Source organism: Dermacentor silvarum, chromosome 1 (genome assembly GCF_013339745.2).
Source record: "Dermacentor silvarum isolate Dsil-2018 chromosome 1, BIME_Dsil_1.4, whole genome shotgun sequence".
Taxonomy (NCBI): Eukaryota; Metazoa; Arthropoda; class Arachnida; order Ixodida; family Ixodidae; genus Dermacentor; species Dermacentor silvarum.
The window spans coordinates 404059060-404085989 of NC_051154.1; the positions used below are offsets into that span (position 1 = coordinate 404059060).

The 26930-nt window shown below is 47.4% G+C and overlaps 1 protein-coding gene across 1 annotated transcript in view; it reads left to right on the forward strand.

The window, feature by feature from the left end:
• The window catches only part of LOC119437564 (protein obstructor-E), a 47242-nt gene that overhangs the window by 17397 nt on the left and 2915 nt on the right, over positions 1-26930 (forward strand). The window contains exons 2-3 of the mRNA XM_037704570.2: positions 21011-21220; positions 22391-22778. Coding sequence (XP_037560498.1) covers positions 21011-21220; positions 22391-22778 — 598 coding nt within the window. The remainder of the gene's footprint in view (positions 1-21010; positions 21221-22390; positions 22779-26930) is intronic.

The window sequence follows — 26930 nt, forward strand, 5'->3', positions numbered from 1 at the left end:
AAGGTGGTGGATATTTTTCAACCTGACAGCTTTCACGACGGTGACGCGTCGCATATATGGCTGTCGAACCCGATACGAACACCGTGGCGCGCCGCGAGCACTTGGGCTTCAAAACCGCGGCGGTATCTGGCCTGTGGTTGTGCCTAGCCCTTCCGCTTTCTGTGCGCTTTCCTTGATGCTTCACTGCTCGGCGATATGAAGTGTCGCGCTCCGTACCCGGTGCACCGATTGCGATCACCTGATTTGTTTTCTCGCCTTTATTCACGGACGCGCACGTGTGTGCCATGTAAGCTCGCATTGTTGCTGTCTTCCTCGCAGGCACTGCTGTTTATAGAGTGGCGCCATGGCCCGTTGAGGCTGCTTGGTGCTGTTCAAGGGAATCACACTGTCAAATAATTGACGCCCTCTTTCACTTGTAAGGGTGCACATTATTTTACGGTGACAAAGATCCACACACGGCAAGAGCTACTTATTAGCAGGAAGGAATACTAATTGAATGAAGTGAAGGCGCTCGTAGAAAAGCAAAAACAAACAGCTAATTTCGACGTTTCGGCCAGGGTCCGGCCTTAATCAAGAGTGTATATGTACATCTTGAAAGAAGTGTTCGGCTATACCCGAAGAAATAAACGTGAAAGAAATGTTCACACGTTCAACAACACCAAAAATCAATTATTTTACTAACGTTTCGGCTGGTGGGCAAAGCCAGTTATATGTCTTTCGTGAATATATATATATATATATATATATATATATATATATATATAATCATATCATAAGAAGCCAACAAATCGGGCCCCTCGGTTCCCTTTCTTCTGGTTCATATATATATATATATATATATATATATATATATATATATATATATACATACAGGGTTTCCCAGCTATCACGCAGCATGATTTGAAAAAAGAGGAGCGGCGTTACGCCATGCAAACCAAGTGCGTATTGTTTCCAGTGCAGTGGAGTAGCCGCCGGTAAGTTTTTTCGTTACTGAGATTTAATTAGGTAATTGAATTAATTATCTAACTCGTGAAGTACTGTCCTAATTATCAAAGTGTCAATGAGAACATTGTAGGGCAACATGAAAAACTCCCGATACAGCTTTCTGTGGCTCAATACGTCCTACATAAAATCGTTTTTCCGAGCATAAAAGAAGCCCACGAATACACGCAAAGTGCCTCGAGCGGCCAATCGCGCGGCAATTCTGCGTCTAAACTTATTCGTCCAAAAACGGCCTCTTGGCGCCTCCAGAGCGTCGTAGCGAGTCGCAAAAGGTACCAAAATGCCGGTCACCAAGAGGCAGAAGCGACAATTAGTCGCAGTATAGCTAAAATCAACTCTATGCTTGAATTTAGCACCAATATAGACGAACATTAACCTCGTTGCCCGATAGAGTGCATAACGTCCGGGGTGGGTCCACCTGGCCTCTTTGTCAAAAAAGAAAGGCATGTCAACCAACGTTGACGCACATGCGAGTAAAATTAGGGAGAGAAAAAAGCCCATAGTAAAACTCGACATTAAAAAAAAAAGAAATGAGAGGATCCGCAAGAAAAATGAAACCTCTGACAACGAAACGAAGAAAATAATGCAGACCATGGGAAAATATTGTGAAATTATGCAAAGTTGCATGAACTTCACTGCCCGGTATTTCAGTACATATAGACACGATATCCCACACTCTTTTTATCTTCTACATTCAATCACTTCCGGGTTTGCGCGGGTGCGCTTTACAACGCCCAAAGGTGAACCCAGGTACGGCCGCTCTTTGACTGCTTTTCCGCGACACCAATCTAACATCGTTATGTCCGAGTTACTTACTCTCTCTTGACGGTTATTATTTATGAGCAAGGAAGTAACTCTTTTTATACTCGTCAAAATCTCAACCCATTTCGAGTAAAAATAACCTCGTTAATATTATATCTATGAGTATCGGGTAGGTAGCGTCTGAAATCAACAAGGGCGTTTCCCAATGTTCCCGTCTAGTTTCGTATCACTCTATCAGGACTGTAGACCCAATCCGTCCAGTAGCGTTACGTCCTCAAGTGTGGGGGGCAATAAATGATTAGCCCACGCGCCTACCGACATCCAGACGCGGCACGTGATAATGCCTCCTTATTTATCTGATGTTGTCGGGTGACTCCGGTTTGGCACGTGGGAATGAGACCATAGGCTGATCGGGGAAAGAATTACTTCTGCCGGAGGGCTTTCGCCTTTCTTATATTTCTCTCGGTAGTAGTGCACGTGGCCCGCGTCTCTTGTCATTTCACACTATTTTCGAAAGAAAACTAAGGAGTTGTTCGCAGGCTAAAAGTGTGGAACAGCTTGACTTCGCCGCTCGAAGATTGGTCGGTGTCACAAACGTCGTATTTTATTTCACTTGTGCAGCAGATAGTACGCACAAACATGGTTGCCTGCAGAAATGCTGAAACGTAATTAAACAAACAGTTAGACTAACAGCGCGAACGTAAAACTTGGACACCTGAAGGCCCAAAACAGGGCGCTCTTTTTCAACTCAAGATTGTAGCGAAGCTTTTCGTTTTCATTATAACGTTTCACAAGGAGACCTCATTACACTTGTTAAAGGTCGGCCAAATATCTTCAGAAGACGTGCGCGTTAATTCTAACACAGGGAGAATGCTGCTTAGCCTGCTTGAAACCTGCTTAAGCAAACAAGTAATACTAGCATTCTCCAATAATTGTTCACACTAAGTCCCACTGTTCACATATGTCCCCATGGTAAAATAAAATAACTAATAATAATAAATAATATATAAAATATACAACATATAAATGGAAAGCGCATATGACATTTAAGTGCGATTTTTATAGGAACACATGGACACTTCTAGCACGTCCAGGGAAAACACGGGGAATGCGGGAGATGAAATTTCAGCATGAGCAAAACGATAAGAACGTAAAAGCAGGTTCTAGCGCGTGTAACACTTGTAAACCATGAGGTCAAAACATTTCGGTTCATAAGCAGTAATGACCCGTCGCAGCAGGAGTAGGTGATCTTTCCACATTTTCTGTTGATACGCGGATGACAAAGGGTGTCTATCAGATTGTTGCCTCGTGTATCTTCTAAGCTGAAAACGTCCCTGTGACAGGGCCCACTCAACACTGTCTCAACCCTGTGCGGCCACTTGTTGGCTGCTTCAGCGCTAGCTATTCCCACAACACGTTTTTACGCAAGGTGCAGGCAATAATTGGAATGACGTAGCAGCCGTGATGTTTCTGAAGGTTTCACATTCCCAGCGTCCACCTAGGGTCTAGACAGAGTGGATTCTATCTACTTAGGAGACTCGATGACAGTCGTAGCGAATCAAATTCTTAATTGTGTTTAACTGTAATTCTATATCAAGGGTGATGCGTGAACTGTTTTGGCAATAATCTTATAGGCACTTTCCAGAATTATTGCGTCCTAAAATTGCGGACAAAACTTCTGTTCTTTTTAATAATTACACCTTTGTGTACGACACCTTTGGTCGGCACGTAACGTGCCTCCAGCACTTGTACCAAGCACTCTTGTGTAGTTGTCAAAATATCGCCTACCCTTATTAATGGAGATATGAGGAGGAATGGCTTGTCAGTAAGTTGATTACTATTACAACGGAATGTCGACAAATAGAAATCGCTTAAACGGAACTGCCGCTCAAACAGAACACTGTCCTCATGGTTGGTTGGCTTTGTATTCACGCAATGCTAAAAAAAGCATTCGTTAAGCGGTATCAACTTTTTTGCGACATCCAGATAAACGGAATTATGAACACCAACGAAACTAAACAGGTCATTTGAGCCGCATCGTGAAATTCATCAGCAACATTGCGCTACGCAACGGTTCTACGATTTTTTTTTCGTTTCTTTGTGTTTCGTTTTTCTTTTTCGTCGACCGTGGTTGATTGTTTGTGCTGAAGTCCTGCTCTAAGTTGGCAGCCTCCACGTGTCTCTGGTCGGGGAACTTCCAGAGCGTTTCCGATGGCGGCACCGAAACGCCCGCACAATTAGCTGACGCTAGCGACCAAGTCGAAAGCCATAAATGAATTACAAAGTGGTGACATAGCGAAAGCTGCGAAGTATGGCGAGCAGCCTCACCACGATCCTTCAAGAAAAGAAAAAGCTGCAGGACGCTTCTCCAGTTCTGCGCCGCATGGGAGGAGACAGCGATAGGCGAACTATAAAATTTATTTCTTCTATGCAATAAAGTAGCTGCCTCTGCGAACAGAACACTGTGTTCCCTTCAGCTTTGTCTGTCAGTAAATGTAAGTCCTCATAAGCGGAACCAAGTTTCCTGGGTCCTTGAGGTTCCGTTTAAAGAAAGGCCACTGTTTTTACTTACACTAACTCATATCCAGTGCTGTTGTTTGTCATTCAGCCATACAAATCTTGGCACAAGCCCACTCGATAAAAGTGAAAAGCAAGCCGGCGAAGTGAGGACCGGGAATGCTTTCCACGCATGTGGGCACACTTCAGGGACAGCCTCCCGACTCAAATCGCCAGATCCGACAGAGAAACATATAATAGACACGTTTCCGCGAAAACTAGTACTTGTTATCGCAGCAGTTGCGCCAGGGCTATTACGTTTCCCGGAGCGCTCATTACTGACGATGTGGGGGGAGAGCACACCCAAGGACTTCTATATGCGAGCCCATGAAAAGCGTCCATGGGCACCACCGCACATAGTACAAAGCAACACCGGCCGCCGCGAACTTCGCCGAGGCAAATAAATGCTGAGATTTGACATGCTAAAACATCCATCTGATTATGAGGCACGCCGTTGTGGAGAATCCGCAATAACTCTGACCACCTGGGGTTCTTCAAGCAACGGTACGGTGTTCTTGCCTTTCGCCGCTAACAAAATGCGGCCGCCGCGACCCGGATTCGATCCCGCGACATCGCGCTTAGCTGGTGAACGCCATAGCCTCTAAGACACAACAGCGCGTGCACCGAGGCGATGGATGCCTCGCCTAATGGCCTTTGTGGTTTTGTCGCTGCAGCCACTGCCAAGGAATGTTCAAGAACATCTCAGCAGGCGGGAGAAGAAAGACTAAATCAGGGACTATACGGAACAGAAGGGGCTTGTCAGTGGTGATTGCGCACACTTGACGCAAGCAATGATAAAAAAAGAAAGAAACAAAGCGCAGTGACGTCACGGCAGGAACAGAAAGAAAGGGTTTCGACTCCAGCCATGTGCCCGTAGCAGACGTAGAAAACAAAAAAAGAGAATTGTCATTTTTGTGCAGTTTTCCTAATCTTGTTCACCAAACAGAGAAATTCAATGGCTCAAAAGCTGTGGAAAACATTTCTTTTCCACGAGTGCGCAGGCATTTGTAAGTCGTTTTTCGGAAGTACATGAAACGCAAAAAAAAAAAAATAGAGGACAGAAAAACGACAGCACGAAAGCCAGAGCACGAGCCTCATCTCTTCGTTCTTTGTGCTGTGTTGAAACCCGCAATGAACATAGTCATGCTAGTGCGCCAGGACAGCGAACTTAATGAGAGGATAGCGGATGTGAGCTGCTGCGCTGATGTTTTGAATATAAAGAGGCCGTAGTGACGCTTGACAAGGAATTTCTTCATGAACAGCGATAGAAAGAAGGTGGAGGGGGTGGTGGGTGAGCAACGATGCACATTTAGTAATCAGGGTCCTGTGTGCTTACGTTTGGTCACCAAAAGTATCAGTGTCTTCTTCGCTCAACTACGGCATTTCAGAGATGTGCAGCGTCGTTTTATGCGTGGCCAAGCGATGCCTTAAGTACAATGGTCCGAACAAATCGTTTATCTTACCCAGACCACTTGTAGGCGATGTTTCATTTCCACCCTTGTTAAGATGGTTTGAAGAAGTGTCGTTTAAACTCTAGACAGAATTGGACCTGCTCCACAGGTAAGCATGAGGTAGCGTGCGTAATCTGGCAGCACAATGCGCGCTCTAAATTAGAAGCACGCTTTCTGAATCGATCAAGAAAACTCTGAAACCTCCTGTAGTCGGTTCACGCACGATGAAACGACAAGTACGCTGCCTAAACAACTGGGCAGCGGGGGAATGAAGAACTGGGGCATTCCAGGTGTTTGCAGTGCGAGCGGAATTAAAACGGGACCCACATTTGTGGCCTGACGGTGGCAGTGGGCTCGCAGTGCTAGCAACACCCACTGCTCGAGCCTGGAGTTGGGAACGGAATAGCCGCCGTGGATTTTTTGTCTTGACTAAGGCTCTCGTGAATTCAGAAGCTATGAGAGCTGACATAGAGATTGGGATGCTTCACCTTGATGTTTGACCAGTCCTATGCTCCCTTTGCAGCCTGTTCGCAGCGTTCTTTACCGCGATCAGAGCCACACCCTCATTTTACCGCCTGCACCTAAGCGAAAAAAATGTCATTGACGCTGTTCGCTATGTCCAACACTTGTATTTCGAGGGGAGAAGCGATGCCCTACACTGTTCCTTTCTCCCATTCACCGAGACCACTAAAGGGGCTGGTTTGTTTTTGCGCACGCGCTGCCCCTGAGAGGTCCACGGTGCCCTAGAATTCTGATCGTTGTCCACTGCGGCGTAATAAGCAGCCACAACGGAGGCTCACCAGTGGCCTGTCCACACATTCGTGGTTTAGTGCCACGCATGCCGGGCGACGCACAGCAGTTACTGTCTCTGTTGAAGAATTGCAATTATAGGCGTACGTAGCTATGCGATATCCATTCGGCAGCGCATGCCCATACTGTGAAGAAAACTCTCGCATTAAATGAGCCTCCTGTTGTCGAATATTGGTGCTTCTTTAGAGTCACTACCACGCTCTCGACAAATACGGTGCGAACTCCACGCTGCTCTTTAAGTCTACGAAGCGGCGCTACAGACTCCGCTAATGATAGACTCGTACTTGATCATGCGTTCCGTCATCAAGTGACGTGTATGCACCCATAGTATATTTTGGCTTTGGTTTAATTTTACTTGGTTTGTTTCAAAATATCTCTGCAGAAATAAATGCACCCTACTGGTCAGGATAACGTCAAAAAGCAGTATTTAGCAGCTTGACTTGCCCCCCCGGCCATCGTATTTGCTTCATTCATCAAGGCAAAGCTTTTTATTCGAAACGGTTCCGTAAAAATATCCAGCTCCACTCCATCGTGTAGCAGCAAAAACTACTAGACTGCAACACGCCACAACCGATCGTGGTACCTCGCGTTTAGCCGCTGCCATCCCTGTTTTTCGACAAGTTCGTTAGCAACGTGCGCAACATCTTCGTATGCAAACGGGAAGTGGTCGCTTAGTGCAGCGGTCTCGCGAATGCTATACATAGCTAAGCCGACGCCATCGCGTAACAGCGGCTTCACATCAACTGTAACAGGTTCACGGCCCTCCGAGGGCGGTAACAAGGGCGTAGCCTCGGGAGACTCGAGCGAGACCACCATTCCCCGCTGAACCCAAACAACTCTCCTTGAACTGCGTGCAAACACACAGATGGCATATATGGGGGCGCCACTAACTACCACATTGTAGAGTGGCGACCTCTACAGAGATGATCTTGGACGTTACGCAAAGAGAGGGTGAAATGTGTACAGCCATCCTATACGGTGTAATGATGGCACAGTGTCCTTAGCGCCAAACAAGAACACAAGTGAAAAGGAGAGACTGCACTACTTGTTTCTGTGAAATTTCCATAAATAGGTGAATGAAAAACATCACCCAAATCCCTCATGTACATGCATCATATGTGTCAACTGGAACAACTTATTTCTCTAGTTTTTCATACCAACTAGGCCAAATGTTTTGTACTTTTTCGTGCAGTGATGCTATCTCACTGGCAGAAGCATTCGTCGGTTAAAGTTGCGGGCGAGCGATGATAATGACTTGATTTACCATCTTCAAAGTTGTCACAATAAGTCAAGCTTCGGACTTTTCTTCCTTCCTTGCATGCTTTTTTATAGAAATGCAGTCACATTCGTAAAGTACGCACAATCTGCTCTTTCTTCTACGAACATAGCTTTTCTCGCGGTTTCTCCGAAGTAGCGTTTGCTTTCTACGAATATAGGTCCACAATCGCCCTTTTCCATGCGTACGCTCGATCAAATAAATTGTGACGTCGTCGTAAGTGTCAGCACAATAGAGAGACTTGAGACGTATGCATCTCATTCATCACGGCCGCACACTGCCGCGCTGTGTCGACATAATGCCATAGTATCATATATGATCGTGAGAACAAAGGCGCTGCATTTGTGTTGTGCATTTTGTGACCTGGATGAATTTCTGCGTCGAGCCTATATGCAGCCCTTCCATATAGTAGCTGCGACAGGTACTCTGGGGTCATACACGGGTCCAGCCCGTGCTGGAAAGGCATGCGGTTCGAGTGGACTAGCGCTTTCACACTATCGGTCCATCCGAACACTTGCCTTTTAAATCGCATGATATATATATCTTGTGCGCAAGAATCTGTTGTATTTTCTTATTTCGGACAGCAGACGCAAGTTGCTGTAAACATGTTCAATTGCGGCACCGTTTAAAATATATGCAATTGAATACTTGGCCTCCACTAATTGCCAAAGTATGGCGTTTGGTGTGCGCGTTCTCTAGGCAACTAGCAAATGATCGGGAAACTGAAACCACGGGCTCCCGAGCTCTGCGCGAGTCGGCGCAGCAGCAACCGTGAGGTCGCTGTTGCGGTAATGGCGACTTCTCGAAAGCCATCCAAGAACATTCGTCGCAGAAAACGCTGGGAGCCGTTATGTGCCCCCCCACTCCACCGATAGTGTCCCGGATCGCTCTCTCACCGGAACTCGGCCGAAAGTGGTGCCGAGCCGAATCACTCGCCAGGAATTCCGGTACAACGGCGGCGCCACTTGTTCTCGCGCCGAACAAGACGAGGACCGCGCAAAATGCGGCTTCCCGATCGGAGCCAACAAGCAGGCCACGAGTATCTCAACGCCAGCACCAGTTTTCGCTTTTCTTTTTTTCTTCTCTCGTCCCTCGCTGCCCTCCCCCTGAGGGCAAAGCTAAGCGACGCAGCGGGAGAGGGTGGTGAGTTACCGGCGGTAGCTCGACGCGGGCGCGCAGGACCGGTCGTCAGCGACGTCGGTGACGGCGCGCGCGACACGGTCGTGCCGGCACCGCCGGCTGCGGGTCACACCGTGAGTCTCGTGTGCGAGAGACCGGTGGCCGACATTTTATTTCTTCGGTCTCCTACCCTGGGTGATGAATTATTCAGGGCAGCTAAGCCGGCGCGTGCCGGCACTCGAGGCGGAAGAAGCGCGCTGCGTGTCCACACGTGCCCGAGAGGAAACTGCATCCTGAGGATGTCGTGTTACAGCATCCCGCATTAATCGAGAATGCAGTGTTTTTCCTCTCGATGAGCAGCTTGCGAGTGCACCTCGCATCTACGTCGCGCGCGCTCTTGAGCACAGTCTGCATTTACATCGCGCTTTATGTAGAGGCAAAACCTGTGCTCTTTGACACTTCCGTGAGGAGACCAGCAAACGTGGCACTGTCATACAATTCACGCTTGTAAACACCTGTTCGCGGTAGTTAGCATCGGAAATGTGCAGTGAGTCGCGTATTCTTGAAAACCATTTGCGCGAGAAGCTGAGCGAAGTGCAGAAGCTTTTGAGAGACTGTACAGGAAATCCTCAAGCATCGCACTGGGCCGGTGTATTTGACGACGGTCGTGTGCACTTCGAACATCGCCCGCAAAGTTGTCGGGCCGTCCTCTTTGTGTACGCCTTGTAACTGTTTGCGATATAACCGCAGTCAGGCGAAGCTGTTTTCGGTTTTGTGACAGGCGCAGTTGTATACAGGTTACCACGTCGCCGCTTCCACAATTGCGCGCTTCTGTGCGTTTCTATACTCTTACCGTATATAAATGCAGTGATACTGAGGTTATAGTGACACATATAAAAAGTCTGGGGAATGAAAAACAAAAAAAAAAGAAGCGGTACTTTAGCTGCACTAAACACTCGCCAAATGCTGTCAGGTATGCTTCCTTAGTACCAGTAGCGCCTGCGATGCCTCTTGATTCCACTAGTTAGTGCTTTACCAGAAGAAATAGAAAAACAATATTAAAACAGCAGTGTTACATTAAAGAGAAGTGCATTAGGTAACAAATACATTCGACGGGGAACGAATACGGAGAAGTGCACGTGAGCCGGTTCATCGTAATTTGTTGCACGATGATGAAGTGGCCGTGTTACAATTACTGAAACGCGTGTATAATCGCACACACTCGGGCTCATTGTGGCAAACTTTCTATTGTATAAGAGGGGGTCCGTACGAGTGGACGCATGCAGTCTTGAAGGGTTATCGTTCACTCTTTATTGGCGGTCATTCCATGGCTGCTACGTGATGCGGGGATCGCGATAACGCTCGCATAGCAGCGAGATGTGAATAGCAACCGGTTGTGTGTTGAAGAGCAGAAGCCGACCGCGCACATGGTGAGTGCTGCCATGGAACTGGTATCGTGATACTGCCGGAAGAAAAAAAAATGGTAATAAAGAAAGAAAGGAAGGCGCAAGAACAAAAAAAGAGAGAGAGAAGAGGTTCTCCCAATAACATCACACAAAGCTGCAATGCCGAGGATGCCACATCCTGTACAATGCGTGGCACACACGTGGCGAGTGTTAACGCGTGCTGCAGCGGGAGCGAAAGCACTGAAATTAGACAGCGCGCAAAAGAAGGCTCCTCACATCGCCGAATGCGTACATGGCCGCGGCTATGGACACTCCGGCGTGGCGTAGCCTCGCGTGAGCTATTTCTGCAAAGCGATGTCATAGAAGGGCAGCAGGGAATAAAGCGCTGCTCCCGGAAATGGCCTCGCGCGGAAGCTTGCCTGCGCCCATGACAGCGCGCGGAGTATCTTTGAAAGGGAGACGCAAGCAAAACAAAAAAACGCAAGGCCTTGTTTGACGTGTAGCGCGTGACCATCGCTTCTGTGAGAACTGTTCGCCTCCCACGGGGACTGTTTTCTTGCGGGACCGACCCGTCTGACCGGGACGGGATGGCAGCTTCTCCGCTGCGGCCACCCGTGGTTGCCGGATGAATAGGCGATGCCACAACAGCCGGCATTTCCGCAAAACCAGCCGCCGCTAAAGCAATTCGCTGCTTGACGATAAGCATTACAAAATAACAGCCAAACATCGTTTACTACGGTTTGAGCGAGGGTGGCAATGTGGGGTGTTGGTAAATCTCATCAAACTGGTATAAAGCAACACGAATATGCAAGCACAAGAGGGAACGATGCCAGTAAAACGCTAACATTTTCAAAAATCCGGAATGGCCCAGTTAACAGCATATGCAGCTATTTTGAGCTGCATATGGTGGGTTCGTTACACTGGTCAATAATTGATACGTGTCTTCTGCTTCGCACTATTCGGGCTGAAAGCTTCTCGAGAGTCATTTGCGTAATTTGTTTTGCGATAGTTTTCTAGTAATTATTTAATGGAGATTAACGTCGCAAAGTTATATATAACGTCGCGCTGCGAGCGAGGCCGTGATGGGGACACCTACTTTTATTTTGACCGCGTGTTTGTTAGCGCCTGAATTCAACGGGACACAATAAACCTGCATTACTAAATTGCGTTTCTGTGACCACGAAACTTAACGTGAATCTCGGCAAACCAGAAGCCAGCTCGCGGATACATCGCAGTCCGATTGTCTGTCATTCATGTTCTAATCATGTTCAAGGGGCTAAACCAGAAAGGAGACGTCACTTTCCAGAGCTGTACAGAAATCAAATACCTCCGCACCCGTCCTTCTTTCTCGGCAACTACCGGATTTTTTCGCTAAAAAAAGTTTTTAGCGAGTGTCGGCTTCCTGCGTTCAATTTCGTATTTCCTTCGATCTGCGCCTTCTCTCACTCACGAGGCTGAGCTTTTTTATCTCACATGTCAGGCGCTCCATGCCCTGACAAGGACTGTTGCTGAGGCTGTGTGACCTTATAAAGGTCATATGCTTTGCCCATAATCATTAAATATAATCATTACTCAATTAATTTTAGGCCCTATACACCACTGTTTCTTATCCTTCTCTTTTACTGCTTACTAACCTGAGTCGACCACCAACCCTGTGTTTGGTGCTGTTTGGCCACAGTTGCCCTTGCGCCATAAAAATCTACAACTAACTAACTGCGATGTGGCGGCAAAGGCCTGGAATGGAAACTATACGGCCAGGTAGGAGGACCCCTGTGGTGAACCGCGACGACTGAATTACTTTAAGACAGATAATTTTTTGTCGTTGTTTGGACATATGAATCTGCTGAAAGACTGCTTCGGTGGGACGATGTCAGAGGAATAATTCATTTCAAATGTGATGATTGGTATGGACTAAAACAAACTATGGACGTGGGCTACAGCCCAGATAAGGTTGCCTAGAATGCATGAGAGCACAATTTCAATTTTAAGACAGTGAATAGTCGTAATTTAGTTACCAAAATGTGCTATCAAAACTGCATTTCAATCACTAACGAGGTATTCATAGATACTGCAATTTGGGCTATAAGTATAATTATAAACGCAAACGTATGCGACATCTATTGGTGCACACAAAATAAAGACACAAGAGCAGCTTGCGCTTGTTGGTAGATAACCTCGGAGCAATAGCGCAAACATGAGACAAGGACAGAGGCGGAAAGCGCTTGTGTTGTCTTGCGTCCTCTGTCCCTGTCTCAAGCTTGCGCAATTGCTCCGCCGGAAATAAAGACAATCGTATATATTTGTTGCAGAATGCCAGCACACGCACCACTAAGTCATTCGAGCAGCACGAAATGCTTAGAAGGGCGTGGACAGATGTGGTTGCGGTGGGAGGGATGTGGAAGGCGCCCGGCCCGATTGAAGCCCGCGAGGACAAATGCCTTCCTTGGGGACACAAGGCTTTTGTAGAGGGGCGGCGTGATGTGATAGGCGTGGCTGCCCGCGGGAAAAAGGAAATTAGAAGAACAAGCGCTCGTTTTTGGTTCTCGCTAAGTAGGGCGCTATAACGTAAAGCCAAACTATTTCTATTTTTCTAATCAGCCCTCCACGACTGGTAAAACATTTTTCGCCCCACCTACACTTCGCCTGTTTGTTAGGCCTCATTCACACAGCCGTCAAGCGCTCCGTCACGTCACCGTCACGGCATCCGTTTTCGTCAGGGGAGAGGGTTTCCGAGTCGTTTTCCCCTCAAAAACGGCTCGCCGGCGACGCAGAGCGGTGCTCTACGCTTCCGTCGCCAGCACGGTGACGGAAACCTCTCGGAAACCCTCTCCCCTGACGAAAACGGATGCCGTGACGGTGACGTGACGGAGCGTTTGACGGCTGTGTGAGGCCTTACGCGGCGACATGAAAACCGCGAAAACGCCCCATCTGATATTATTTGTACACGCTGATTATGCATGATGATACTAAACAAAAGTAGTTATTTCCAATTTTACAACTTTTTTTGCCATTAGCCCTCCACTGTTGGTCAAAAGGTTTCGGGCTGCGCCCACTTCGCTTGTCTGTCAAGCGACGTGAAACAACTGCGAAAACTCACCACGTCAAAGTGGCGTGTAGATATATATATGCATTATTACGGTGATCAAAACTGTAACAGCCGGAGACAGCCCCGCTCCGAAGTGAATAGAATATGTCTGCCTACCAATCACTCGGACTCTAGCTACTCAGAGCTGCCAGGGAGCATTATTTTATTTGCGTTTCATAAACATTTTTGCGTGGCAGTATACCGTTGTCGAGCCCTTTCGGCACGTTTCGCTCTGCCAACACTTCTTCGTTGAGGATTCGTTTTGGCGGCATTTTTACCCTCGTGTTGCACGCCGCCGCCATTTTGGACCAGCTTCCGCAAGCTAAGCAAGGGGAATCGGGTCAATCGCAGACACCGGCACCGCCCTCCTCATCCGGTTGTCTACTTTCGCTGCGCCACCTCGGCCCCACCGAAGCGCGCTGCACTCTTGCGTGTACCTCGCTTCTTGTAGGCCAATTCGATAATAAAACCTGTCACCATAGGCATTGCTATTCGTTTTGGAAGCATACAAAAGTGACCTCCTATAAACGAGGTGAGCGTTTGATTGGTTGCTTCAAACAACGCTCCGGGTAACCGCCCGATGCTTGCGTCGGCGGTTGCGTAAATTTGACGTCAGGAGAATGGAAGAGATACACATTGGAATACTGTAGCATTATATGACCCTTATTTACGGCTGTACGAGCTTTCTCCACCTTGGTGGACGTGACATTTTTCGATGACGGAGTTCTTGTTATGCGTACGATCAACTTAGAAAGCGTGAGTGGGTGAGGCATCGCTTGCTCGAGCGTAACTCCTTCTGAGAAGCAGAGCGGACTCCACATTGGTTCCGGTAGCTCAGTGCGCTGCCCAGCTGCATCTCGATGGGGGCGAAATGAAACAACGATCGATACTTCTGATTTGACCTCCTTCACTTCGGTCAGCATGGGGAGTCGCTTGCTAAAAGCGCATATAAAAGCGCCTTGCTTTAGTATCGTTGTGCAGAGAAAATAAGGCTATTAGTCGATAGTGCATATGTCGCGTGAGAAGACGTCGCTGTGGTTCTGCCAGGCATGCTGCAATCGGAGATAAATGTAGCCTTTTTTTTCTACGTTCAGAGAGGCATGGCTCGGCAATACGCTTGTTGATCAGAGAGGGAGTGGTCGCGATTGAGAGCTAATCCTGCCCTAGTTGGTATAATACATCGAACTCAATCCTGTGCTCATCAGGAGTTACTATAGGCTTACAAGTGTGCAAGTTGTTGCAGAAAATGTACGGTTGCTTCACTATAGCGCCCCTGCGTTCGACATGTAGAGTCAACAAATGTCGTCAACTGACTCGAGCGGCAGGACAAAAGGAAGCGAGTTCGCACCCATCACCTTTGTCAATGGCGGGCCCACTATGAATAGGGGGCAAACACGATTACCATTTCAAAGTTAGAACGTGGGACCCCCACTAACTACATCGTAAGTTGAGCATGTAAGCTTTGCATTGTGTGAATGCTCATCACTTTTATATTTGGTAGCGTCATTTGTGGACCCTAGTGCCCGTACATCTAGAGCAGCAAGCGCAATATGATTGACGTACCCCTGTGTGGCTACTTCACTGATATAGGTTAACCGATTTTTCGGTGAACGTCAAAGAAGACCAGCTGTTGAAAATTAATCCGGAGCACTCCCTACGGCGTCCGTCATAATCCACGCAGTAGATCGTCAAACAGCGCAATTCAAATTCTATATTGCCACGTTACTCTGGAATCACTAAGATGCACATTTTAATCCAGAGCTGTGTTTGTGGCCGGCAGCACTCTTAAATCGGCTTGGAACAGTCGCGTGTGCGGGCAGTGGCCAGCACACGTGTCAGGCTTGTCGGGCTGATATCGAAAGAGGCCGGTCGAAGTAAGCCGTCGCACCGGAGCTGCGTATGTTAAATAGTGGAGCGATCAGCCCGGAAAACTGCGGCGATTCAATCCCGCGGAGGAAACTAGGACAGATTGAAAACGAGTGTCTTACCCCTGAATATGCTCGTTTTAGCATCAACGGCGCCAGTAATTACACGCACTGGGAAATTCTTTGTCGCGTGCAACCTGAGATTGCCTTGTTTGCATCTTCAGCACCACGCGCGGTAAATGCTTCTGTTTTCTTGCTGTCTCCGTTTGAACGCTTTCTTGCTGGCGACGCCGGTTTTATTCGAAAGAGAACGCTCGTTTCCCCAAATTCTTGTGGACGATCTCATTGGTTGGCGTGATTCGCTAGGCACATGTCCACAGCCACAACATGGTACTCAAGCTGTCAGATTACATAGCGACTCTGGCACTCTGTGCCAAAGGAAAACAGTGGTATGTGTGGCGTGCAAGCGTGATCGTGAAGTAGTACAACTCGCACACGACTCAAAGTTTAGCCGGAGCGTGGCTAGCGCCTTGGCATGCAGGATATAGCCCACCTTTAACAGTCTCATTCTCACATTTTGGGCTTTAACGTCCTGCCCAGTGGTCTATAAGAAACGCCGTAGGGGAGGGCAATAGATTATTATTTACCACCTTCTTCAACGCGCACCCAATACAGAGCACGCTTTTATACGGCTCCGTCTACCGTTTAGTTCTTTTTTTTTCTTCATGTGGCCATGTGAATCAGTACTGATTTTTGTTTCCTTAGCCGATATATGGAGTATCAGGAAGCGCGTGCTTTCAACTTCTCTACCTGATGACCCAGCTAAATAGAAATGCGGCCACCGTGGCCGGGTTTGGACCCGCGCTTAGCAACGCCGCGCCTTAGCTATTACGACACCACGGTGGGTGCCAACATATGAAACGTGCTCACTGGTGCGAAAAAAACGCACGACTCGTAGTTGAACGTGCGTCTTGAATTCGCCTCAAGATGGGCGTGTTTCGCAACCCGGGAGCAGAGAAGCATATCCACGGTTCGATGCGCGCAGTTCCTTCACCCCGACTGCGCGTCATATACCGAACTGGCGAAGGCGGAAATGTATCGCCGAGGGAAACGTTTCCTATCTCAGGTAATGTACACAACGCCGCCGGTGCCTATTGCGCACGGCTTCCAGTGCGTCGGCTTGTGTCAGCAGGCGATTTGTCACACATATAGTTAGAATGAAGTTGTGTTCACGCTACGCTGCCTTCTGCATTTGGTAGCCGCCAATGCATTAGGTGCCCAATGGCGAAACGTGAATACGCTCCGCCCTACATTGTCTGGCGTAAGAAAAAACAGCGCGATTTACCGCCCTCTAGTGGCACGCTTTATACGCGCCAAAGTATTGTAACGAAACTAACAAGACGAGAATAAAGAACGTTTAGTTGCAATATAATTGGAAATGATGCGCCGTTTCCGAGAAAGTTAATCGGCGATGTCTGAAGAGTAAGTAAAGCTTCGAAGCGCCTAGCTGCACACGAAGTGACACAGGAGCAGTCGTGCATATAACGCGGATTGATTAGCATATTGTTCCTGAGAGGAAAACTGGAACGGAATTCACTAAGATGCGCCGTTCGTACGCAATTTCTTAGCCACAGAATTCTTACGCTTAGATAAGGGTGCAACTGAAGTGGCAGCACACTCACCTTATGGCGTCGCATTAGAGAAAGAAGGAAGCAAAGCTCGGATTAAACGACAAGAAAATAAAGAAGCGCTGTGAACACGATCGCACATCTTGCGTCTGTAGTTGAGGCTATATTCTCACGACAAATCGCTGCACACCCCTTTTCCACACCTTCATTTTCCGGGCACCTGCTACAGCGCCGACAAGCTCACCCGTTCACCGCACCACCGTTTAAAATATGACATTTGAACTGTCACGCATTGTTAGCAAATGTTTGCGATCGACAGTACTGATGGACACATGATGAAATATTTGACGCAGAAAGAGACGCTCAGGCGGAGATATTGCAGGCCCGCCTGTAGCAACATCGCCACCACCCTACCATATTACAAAGCCACTAAATATGTATTTCCGTTCTAATTGGGGAAATGCAAAAAAAAGAAATCTGCGCAATAAATATTTCATATGGCGACGTCCATCGTGAAGTTATGTGATCTCGCTGCACAGGGTTGCCAGTGCAGTTCGAATGCTGCCAATAGGCTTATTATTTGCTCCCTCGGCAGCCGATAGCGCTAAATGTGCTGCTCAACGATATCATCGAGCACCAACCGATGACGAAACACGCGCATCGTCCGCATAGGACCTCTGTCGAGAGAACGGAGACCTATGCAAGCACGCATGAAGGACAAGGCAGAACGAAGCCGTGGCTACCGACGCGACAAAATAATAGGGAGTTTTAGTATAGCGGCAAACGCCTACGTTAGCGTGCGACGCAACGCTAACGCAAAGAAAGTCTGCACTGCGCGGTACAAGGTAGTGTTTTAGTATAGCGGAAAGGAGCTAAACGCTAACGCAAATACACTCGGGCGCCATCTCGAGGCGGATACCGCAAACATGAGCAAACCCTCTCGTTAAGCCTACTCCGCCGCAAATCGAGAACGTATATCGAAAACAGCGCCCATTTGTCACCTGTACGCCGCTGTCGAAGTATCATCCCACAAATCTAAAGCAAACACGAGCATTAGTGGGGAACGAATGAGCCGAACAGGGCAGGTCAATGACTCGATAGATCCGAAGTGGACGGCTCTCGCTTCAACAGGCGCCGCCATCGTGCCCTACGGACGGAATATTTGCGTGCGTTAGCGTTGAACGCTATATTCGTGAAATAGCGTACGTACGTAAAAGTTCTGGCTACGTTTACATTCTGCGCATTCGCAGTTTGCAGCACGCAGCGCTAACGCTAAGGCTAAATCCTTGCGTTTGCTGTTTGCCGCTATACTAAAACTCCCTAATGACAGAAAACTTCGATACGTAACATCTGTATGTGCAAGTTTCGCTGCCTGCCAGATTTTGACCTTGTATCAGCCTGCTTTCCTTTTCCTTGCTCATCCTCAGCTAATAAAACACGATGATGCCTCGCACCAAGTCAAGAGTTTTGAAGGTTCCCGTGGCCACATTCCGACTAAGGCACGATGTACACTGCACTTTTGGAGCCCGGTAATAAAAAGTTGGTGACGTCAGCGCTTTGAGCCTCTAACTGCGGTGTCTGTCAAAGCACAAGCGGCTCCTCATGGACGTTAAGGCTAATCAGTCAACATCACCACAATGATCAGCGCCAGCGTTTCCAGCTTAAGTTTACCAGCTTCATAAGAACACACATTCAAGTGCTCTTCAGAATAATGCGCTGCACCACATGCAAATCCCATAACAGTTCAACATTCAAGCTGGTTTCGGATGAAATCGGTTCAAGTCGTTGATGTTGCTACACTGACGCACTTTGTTCAGAGCCGTAACTGCACATATATTACGAGGCCACGGTGGGGGGTTATGGTATCCAAGCGACGGCAGACGCGGTTCTGTAAACATGCGAATGCGGCCTCGCAGTACAAAGTGAACTGCGGCTCAAGAGCTTCAGTGCGCTCAAATTCCAGACATTTTTTTATATTGCAAAACGTCATCAGCATATTTTAATGCCCACTGCAGGACGAAGGCCTGTCCCAGCGACCTTCAGTTACCCGTGACCTGCCATAACTGATTCCAAATTATGCATAAAAGTTTCCTTGTTTCATCATCGCGCCTAACCTTGTGCCGTCCTCGACAGCGCTTCTTTCCCCCAAGCACGCACTCTGCATTCCTAATGAGCCACCGATTTTCTGCCCTATGAATTACGTGACCTGCTCAGCTCCAATTTTCCCTCCTAATGTGTACTACCGCTTACCCTGTTTGCCTTCTGATCCACACCGTTCTATTCCGGTCTCTTAACGTTACGCGTAACATATTCAGATCCATCGCTTGTTTCGGCGTTTTTTTTTTTTGGGGGGGGGGGGGGGACACACACAACACTTCTGTCTGCTACTACCGAATAGAGTGTCAAGACGAGTATTGAAAGTGGCGCTATTGCAGGCATAGAGAGACACAGTCTATCAGACGTTAAGAAGTTCACAGTGGGGCAATAATGTTTCTGCCTTCCACAGAAGCGCACGCCCAATACAACTATGCACTTAGTCTGCTCAATGGACTACCTAAGAGATATGTCAAATAAGAGCGTGTCACAAATATGAAAGTAGGCGCCATCCTCAGCTACCAGTTGTGGCCTTTGGCCAATGCCCGCAAAAGCAAGTTGTAACGCTTACCCGCGTCAGCTCGAGCGGCGCAGATTGAAATAATTTGCTCGTAAAATTGCTACCCCCTGTCGTATAAATTCCTTCTTACGTCGGCAGCTTCGACGGCTGTTTAAATTTTGTGAATCGATTTGCGCTTACTGTTGGTGCAAGTACTAAAGTAAGCACCTTTGTTACCAGTACACACAAGCCTTTTTTTTTCGACTACAGCACTCGTCTTTGCTCCGGCGGGCATCACAAGCTTGATGATCTTACGAATGGTTTTAACTTTGTGAATACGCTTTTCTCGTATGTTTTTCTTACGCCAAATTTCGTTCGTAAGTTCGCTTTGTGCATTCCGCCCCTGTTGTGTAATTAGACCTCTCACAACCAGAAAGGTCATGCTCATTGAAATACACTGAAGAATGAACGCGAACGCGAAATACATTGAAGCATGGCGAATCAGGCGGGAAAGTTGAAGCATGGTTGCGATTGCTTATAGCTGTTGCAGTTGAGTAAGGGAAGAGGTAATTCTGAAATATTGTAACCCTGTGAAAGACTATTTCTGACCCGGCCAGAAGTCTGAGGCAGTTCAAATATTAGGCTCTGCTGCGAAAAAAAAAACCGACGAAATAGCAAACGGGTGATTGTGCCAAGAGGGTCAGGACGCTCAGTTGTGTGTACGCACATTTTCTCGGGAAAAATATTTGCTTATGCCACACCTCCCCCCCCCCCTCCAGGACGCGCCAGCGACGCCCCAAAGTGGCAAGCATTTTCTCTTTTGTAATTGATCAAATAATAATTTGAATGCAGTGATAAGATGGCACAGTTAACATATTTTCGGGTGTGTTTCATCAAATGGTGAATACGTTGCTGTCTTCAGTGTTCTCGTGGTTTATCAGAGCAAGTAATCAGATCTGCTGCTTTAAAGCTAATTACCGGGAGAGCTTGCGTGATATCGGCATAAAAATATGACTTGGGTTTGTTGATTTGCATGAATATCGTGTGATCGAGACTGCAAAACAAAGCGGCACCATCCCAATTTCTTCCAACGTCAATTGAACGTACACAGGAAGAAGAACAAACAAACTTTAGGACAGCCTCTGTGGCTACCACAAGTGGCGGCCTTGCAATGTATAAAAAATGACTTATGGAGTAAGGCAAACTTCTAAAATGAGCAGAAAAATATCATTGCAGCAGCATCGTTAAGAAATTTGTGTTGCCACTTTTTCGTACAAGAGGGAGTTGTATATCAAGTCAAAACAACTTGTGCTGTTTAAGAGAGATTGCATCTGACGCTGGGAACCGCAGCTGACGCGTAAATATACCGCCACATTATAGAATGCGTGCACACGTGATTATGTTACTTGAGTGTTGCATTCAATGGGCTTTATATGCCGCGTATATCTTCTGCGCAGTGGCCGGCCAGAAATCTGATGACTTCCAGTGCCCGGACCAGTTCGGCTTCTACCCGCACCACAAGAGCTGCGACAAGTATTACGCCTGCAGTAACGGCACCGCGTCCCTCAAGACGTGCGGCAACGGGCTCGTGTTCGACGACGTCGACCCACTGAGGGAGAACTGCGCCTACCCATTCTCCGTCAACTGCGGCGAGCGGACGGACCTCGGTAAGAGTTCCTACTTGTTACACGACAAAAGGAAGTGGCCTTATTCTTACTGGTCATCTTCAGTATTAAACATGTTGGGTGCTCAAGAGACACCGCATAGAACAGGACAGACAACAACGGAGTACTTCAAGAATTTGTCTGCCTTCAATAATTTAAGCGCTCAGTTGTCTGTTTCTAACCCGCCGCGGTGGCTTAGTCAGCTAAGGCGTTGCGCTGCTGAGCACGAGATCGCGGGATCCCGGCCGCGGCGGCCGCATTTCGATGGAGGCTAAATGCAAAAACGCCTGTGTGCTTGCGTTGTAGTGCACGTTAAAGAACCACAGGTGGTCAAAATTAATCCGGAGCCCTCCACTACGGCGTGCCTCATAATCAAAACTGGTTTTGGCACGTAAAACCCCAGAAAGAAGAAGAGTTGTCTGTTTCTCTGTGATGCTTCTTCAGCGCCCAGCATGTACAATTCTTGTCTCAGGGTACGGCTCCCAGGTATTGCACAGTTATTGTTGTACATCTGCTACAAGCTTCATTGCCTAGAGGCGAGCACAATTTTTTTTTACTACATAATACACTGAATTTACTCCGGTTATTTGCGACAACCTTGCGATGGAAATAAGGTTATTTACTATTCTTCACCGGTGAAAAGTATACACCAGGAATCTCAAGGGCACACAGTGGCCACAAACTTATTCTGCAAAATTAATATTTACATTTAGTCATATGTGGCCCGAACCTAATTGCCCATCTATTTTCACTGATTCAAGAAAGGAGCCTTGTACCTAACATTCTACCCTTGTACAAAAAGATAGCACCATGCCAATCATACTAAAACAGTCTGAGACCCAACCTAAACATACCAATGAAGAGTGATACGCTATTCAAAACCGTGCCACGCGCTTTGTATCTGTTAAGTACTCATTAATCGATAGCAAGTAAATATTACTGAAAGAAAACGGCTTTTTATGTAAACCGAGCTTTCAGCACAGTGCGAACATTTTGCCTCGTATATATAAAATGTGGCTTTTTTAAGTGGTGTAGTCTTCGTCAAAAATGCGTACCTGCAGTCATCTACTTCGGTTGCAAAACGACGCGGTGAACCTTTAGAAATAACCGACAACGCTCAGTGGCTAAAACTGTTGACGATGTTTTTGCAATGCAAACAACGTTTGTGCGCAGAGCCACCGATCAGCACGCCCAACTGCCCACGCCTGTACGGCATCTTCCCGGACAGCCACAACTGCCGCGTGTTCTTCTCCTGCTGGAACGGCGAGAGCTCGCGCTACGAGTGCCCGCCGGGGCTGGCCTACGACAACGACCAGCGCGTGTGCGTGTGGGCCGACTTGGTGGACCGCTGCGACCAGCGCGAGGTTGCCGAAGGCTTCGTCTGCCCCGACCCAGCCGAAGTGGACCAGCCGGGCGTGTTCACTCGCCACGCGCACCCGACCGACTGCCGCAAGTTCTACGTGTGCATCGAGGGACAGGCGAGACCGTACGGGTGCAGCCTTGGCACCGTCTTCAACGTCGACTCGCTCCAGTGCGACGACCCCGAGAATGTCCAGGGATGGTGAGTGGGTCACCACGGGGGCGATTACCACCGCGGTAATGAACGGGCGAGGAGTACAGACATTTGCTAGTGCTCAATCATGTCATCCATTGGTCTTGCTGTACAGAAGCTCCGAAATAATACCGCGCTTTGCTTTCAACTCGTACAGGGATTTCTCAAAATCGATAGAAATCTACAACTGCTTGTGCACTGCAGATATATGAGAAACCGTCGCCTGCTTCGATTTAGGCACAGATTAAGGAGCGCCCTGGGATCAAAGCGAATCCTCTTGCGACTGCGTCTCTCGTGTAGTGCTACTTTGGGACCCCACCTAACACTGTTTATATCGTTATTACTATCCCGTGGTGCCACATATTTGAATATTTAGCACACATCATATCTGTGTAAACATGCTCTAAAATGCTGGACATATGTATTTGTCGCGGGAACTCTTTCGTTGAAGGCGTGCCGAAAGCGAGGCTGGACCGATTTCATGCTTCAAACATAGCCGATACGTAGCAGGGACCACAAGACAATGTCCACATACTGTTTTCTGAGGCTAAAAATCGGCAACTATATGGAGTGTGTGCGTGCGTATTTCTTTATTACTGCGAACGGTATTTTTTATAAGCCGGCAACGTTTCCTCAAATCACGTCACTGCAGGTGAATTATCTGCCCAGCAGGCATCAACATAAATATGTGCAATAGTCAATCTCAACACATTGATACACTTTATGGGTTTATGCTTGACGGCACATGTTTACATTGGAAAGTTGAAAAGTAAACAACAGTCAAGTTCCGTGTCCTCACATTTGAAAATGTAGAACTGTATGGTTGGCTTCAAATTATTCGCCCAATTTACCTGATTACGTACGCGGCACCGCGAAGAGTGGCTCATTGCGCAACCCACCTGTGAGGCAGAAATGTGCCGTAAAATAAAGCTTCGCCATAGTGGGTTATAAAGTGGTCTGGCCCGCCGCTGCTGCTGAAGTTTCCAAAGGCCAGTTTCGCAAAGCATGAGTCAGATTCAGCTCACTGGGAAAAGTGAGACAGCAGCTTCATTTTACGCCTCTCTTGTACCTCACCCATTTGTTGGAAGGATTGCCTTGACTCGGCTGTACCGCATTCGTAATCAAGTAACTTTAACGAATATTTTGGTGCCAACAATGTTCCTCGAAACATTCTTCGAGAAAGCGCATAAAAATTCCAAACTAGTTCTATCGTTCAGTATGCAACATAAGCATAAGCGTGTCCTGTTGGTTACTACATTCCGACCCTGAACATTGAGGCGTGTGCGGATGATATAAAGTCGAACTCGCCGCGAAGCCTTCGCTCGCATGCCTCCACGAGCCCACCATCATGCTGGATTAGCGAAAGGCCGCTTATGCGAGCAGATCGCGTCTGGGTGAAACCGGCTTGAAATGCGACCCGACATGTGCGTTCAGAAAAAAACTATGTTGGAAGAAGATCACGATGCTCGGCGTGTACGCGAGCGTCGAGAGCGTGGCCTTGTCGATTGAGCCCATCGTTTACGCAACGAGCGCCACTTCAGAAAAAAAAAAGGGCGGCAAAGAAGCAGCGATCGAGGGGAGAAAGCCAGGCGGAAGGCTCAGCGGCGGGGATCGGGTGGCTAATCTGTGGCACGCGCTGCAACACGGCGAATACATTTCTTGGGCGTGTTCCTGGAAAGGCGGCTTCTCTCGCTCCGTCGGGTTGGTCTCGTGCCAACGGCCACTGCCTCGGGCAGTCTATCGTGCGGCGTATACAAGAGACCGTTCCGAACCCGTTAGGCAGTTACGTCATGCTAGACACGCCGTAAGCTGCTAGGAACGAACAGCACTTGTCTGGCGGGTTGTTCCCCGTTTAGCTTTCGCTCTTTTTTCTGTCTCGCTTTTCTCGGTCACGTGGATGGCTTAATAGACGGGAAAGTGGGGACGTGGCGGCAACGCCGTAGGGTACCGGTTAGCTTCTTGTTGGCGATGCCGTTCAGGTGGCTGCGTTTTCAATGCCTACAAGAAAAAGATGCGCTCGCTTGCAGACATCTACTGCCCCATTTTTATGCGCGTAAATCAGGGACTCGTAAACGTTGCTTTGCTTCTAGCTGTCTGCTTGCACGCTGACTATTGTGCTTGCTGAGAGTACAAAGCACTAAACTTGGAAAGGGGCTGAGTATGTGTGCTCAATGTCTAGTTAATTTCAAGTTAATGAGAACATCGGCAAATCTACTCTAGCGAGTTTGTTGGCACAGGCCTGCAGTGTCTAATATCAATATTCAATGGCTTCAAAAAAGAAGGTAAGCTAAACTTCGGCATGTAATGCGACCTCACCGATACGTCCCAGGTCTGTTTACTGCTGATAAGAAAAGGCGTGACCAGTTCGTGATTAATTAGGGGTTTTGTAGGGGTCACGCACCGTTAATATGTTTCCTAGTGAGGGCACCTATTTAGCAGTTTACTGTTTCCTTTGGTCAGCCTCTTTCTGTGCTATATATTTTCATCTTGTGTCCTGCAAGATACATGGCCATGATATAGATATTTATCACTTGATACTTAAGCGGTGACCAACTCTATGAACACTTTTGCAGTTATGTCTCGGGCTATGCATGATGCACTTATTTAACTCCAACAAATTGGAGCGTCAGTTTGCAAGTCACACTTGAGGCAATAAGATAGCGAGAGAGAACAAAGGAAGAATGTTACACCTTTCAATGTGATGGCAGTGTCTCTCATTCATCTCACCGGAACTTCAATTCATCTTTCACATTCCTTGACGTCTGCCACATCCCGAAGTTGTGTTTGACAAACTGTACTTCTCCACACCAACGAGGAACTGCCATTCACAGCTGCACCTTATATCAGAATACCTCGAATTGGCTATTCCGAACCGCCTGCCTCGTGCAGTGTTGAACGCTTTGTAAGTAAATGCACAATATCTTCCTTTAGCTTGCAGATTTCATCGCCTGTCTCAGCTTTGTTCAGCCTTTAGGCTGACTTTCTACAACAGGTGAAAATTACCTCCATGCGAAATGGCAATGAAATGCAACATCGTCATCAACTGTAAAGTAATACGAAGATGTAAGGGAATCCTACCACGAGTTTCTCCGAAACAATGCTTCACAGTTAAAAAACAATTTTGTCCCGGCCGAAGATTCAAACGTGGGACCAACGTCTTTGCCGCGCCATCCCTACACGAATGGAGCTAACGAGGAGGCTAGCGCACCGCTAAATTACTTTTAATTACTCAATTTAGGGCACATCTTGCAACAGCCAAATCGAAGAGCAGTACTGGATAGAGTAGGACCACCTTCGAGAGATCCGCTCTTTAAATGTGCTGTGAAATGCAGCGAAATTGCAAATGTCAATGTGTATTGTCAAGCTAATAATAAAGACAATTCGTACATCTTTTTAATTATTAACTTTGGCATGGCAGTTTTGGATGTTTTGGATAAGTGGATGTAATCTTCACCTCTTCATGTAATCCACATGAACGCAGCAAGTTGGCCGATCTGATGCATGTGATCTTATGGCTATATATGTTCGAACTTATTACAGAACGGCATAAACACAGTGGTTATCGTTATAACGCAGAAGCATGGAACGAGCAACCCGTATACATTCTTTTTTATTTCAGCAGTTCTTCCAAATGCCTATCCAGCCTTGTCTAAGTTTTCAAGTGTATAGCTGATTGAGAAATATGGGCGAGTTGTAATTACTTTCTTGGGGCGAGCAGAGTGAAATAATGACGTCAATAGAATGCAAGTGAGACGGGCACAGCGCTGACTATGAACTGATGTTTTTTTTTTTTTTTACTGAAATCACACAAATATATATGTACATAATAATCACGTGGCAGAAAAAAAAGCACAAAAAGCAAAATGGAAAGGAAAAAGCAAGAGTCACGAAAACACCACTCAATCTCGATAATATATCTCTAAGAACTGCAACTCGAAGATGATCTAACGACACTCGTTCCACCGGAAACGTTGATAAACAATTCTTCAATCTCCTATCCCGCCTTCTCTCTGTACGTAGAACGCGCTCTTTTATCGGAAAAGATAGGGGCGCAGCCGCATTCTTTACAATGCAAAGATAGGTTAGAACACGGCTGGTTCATAGAGGTGCTTTATGATCCATTAATCTATTATTCAAACAGCGCCCGGTCTGTCCAACGAA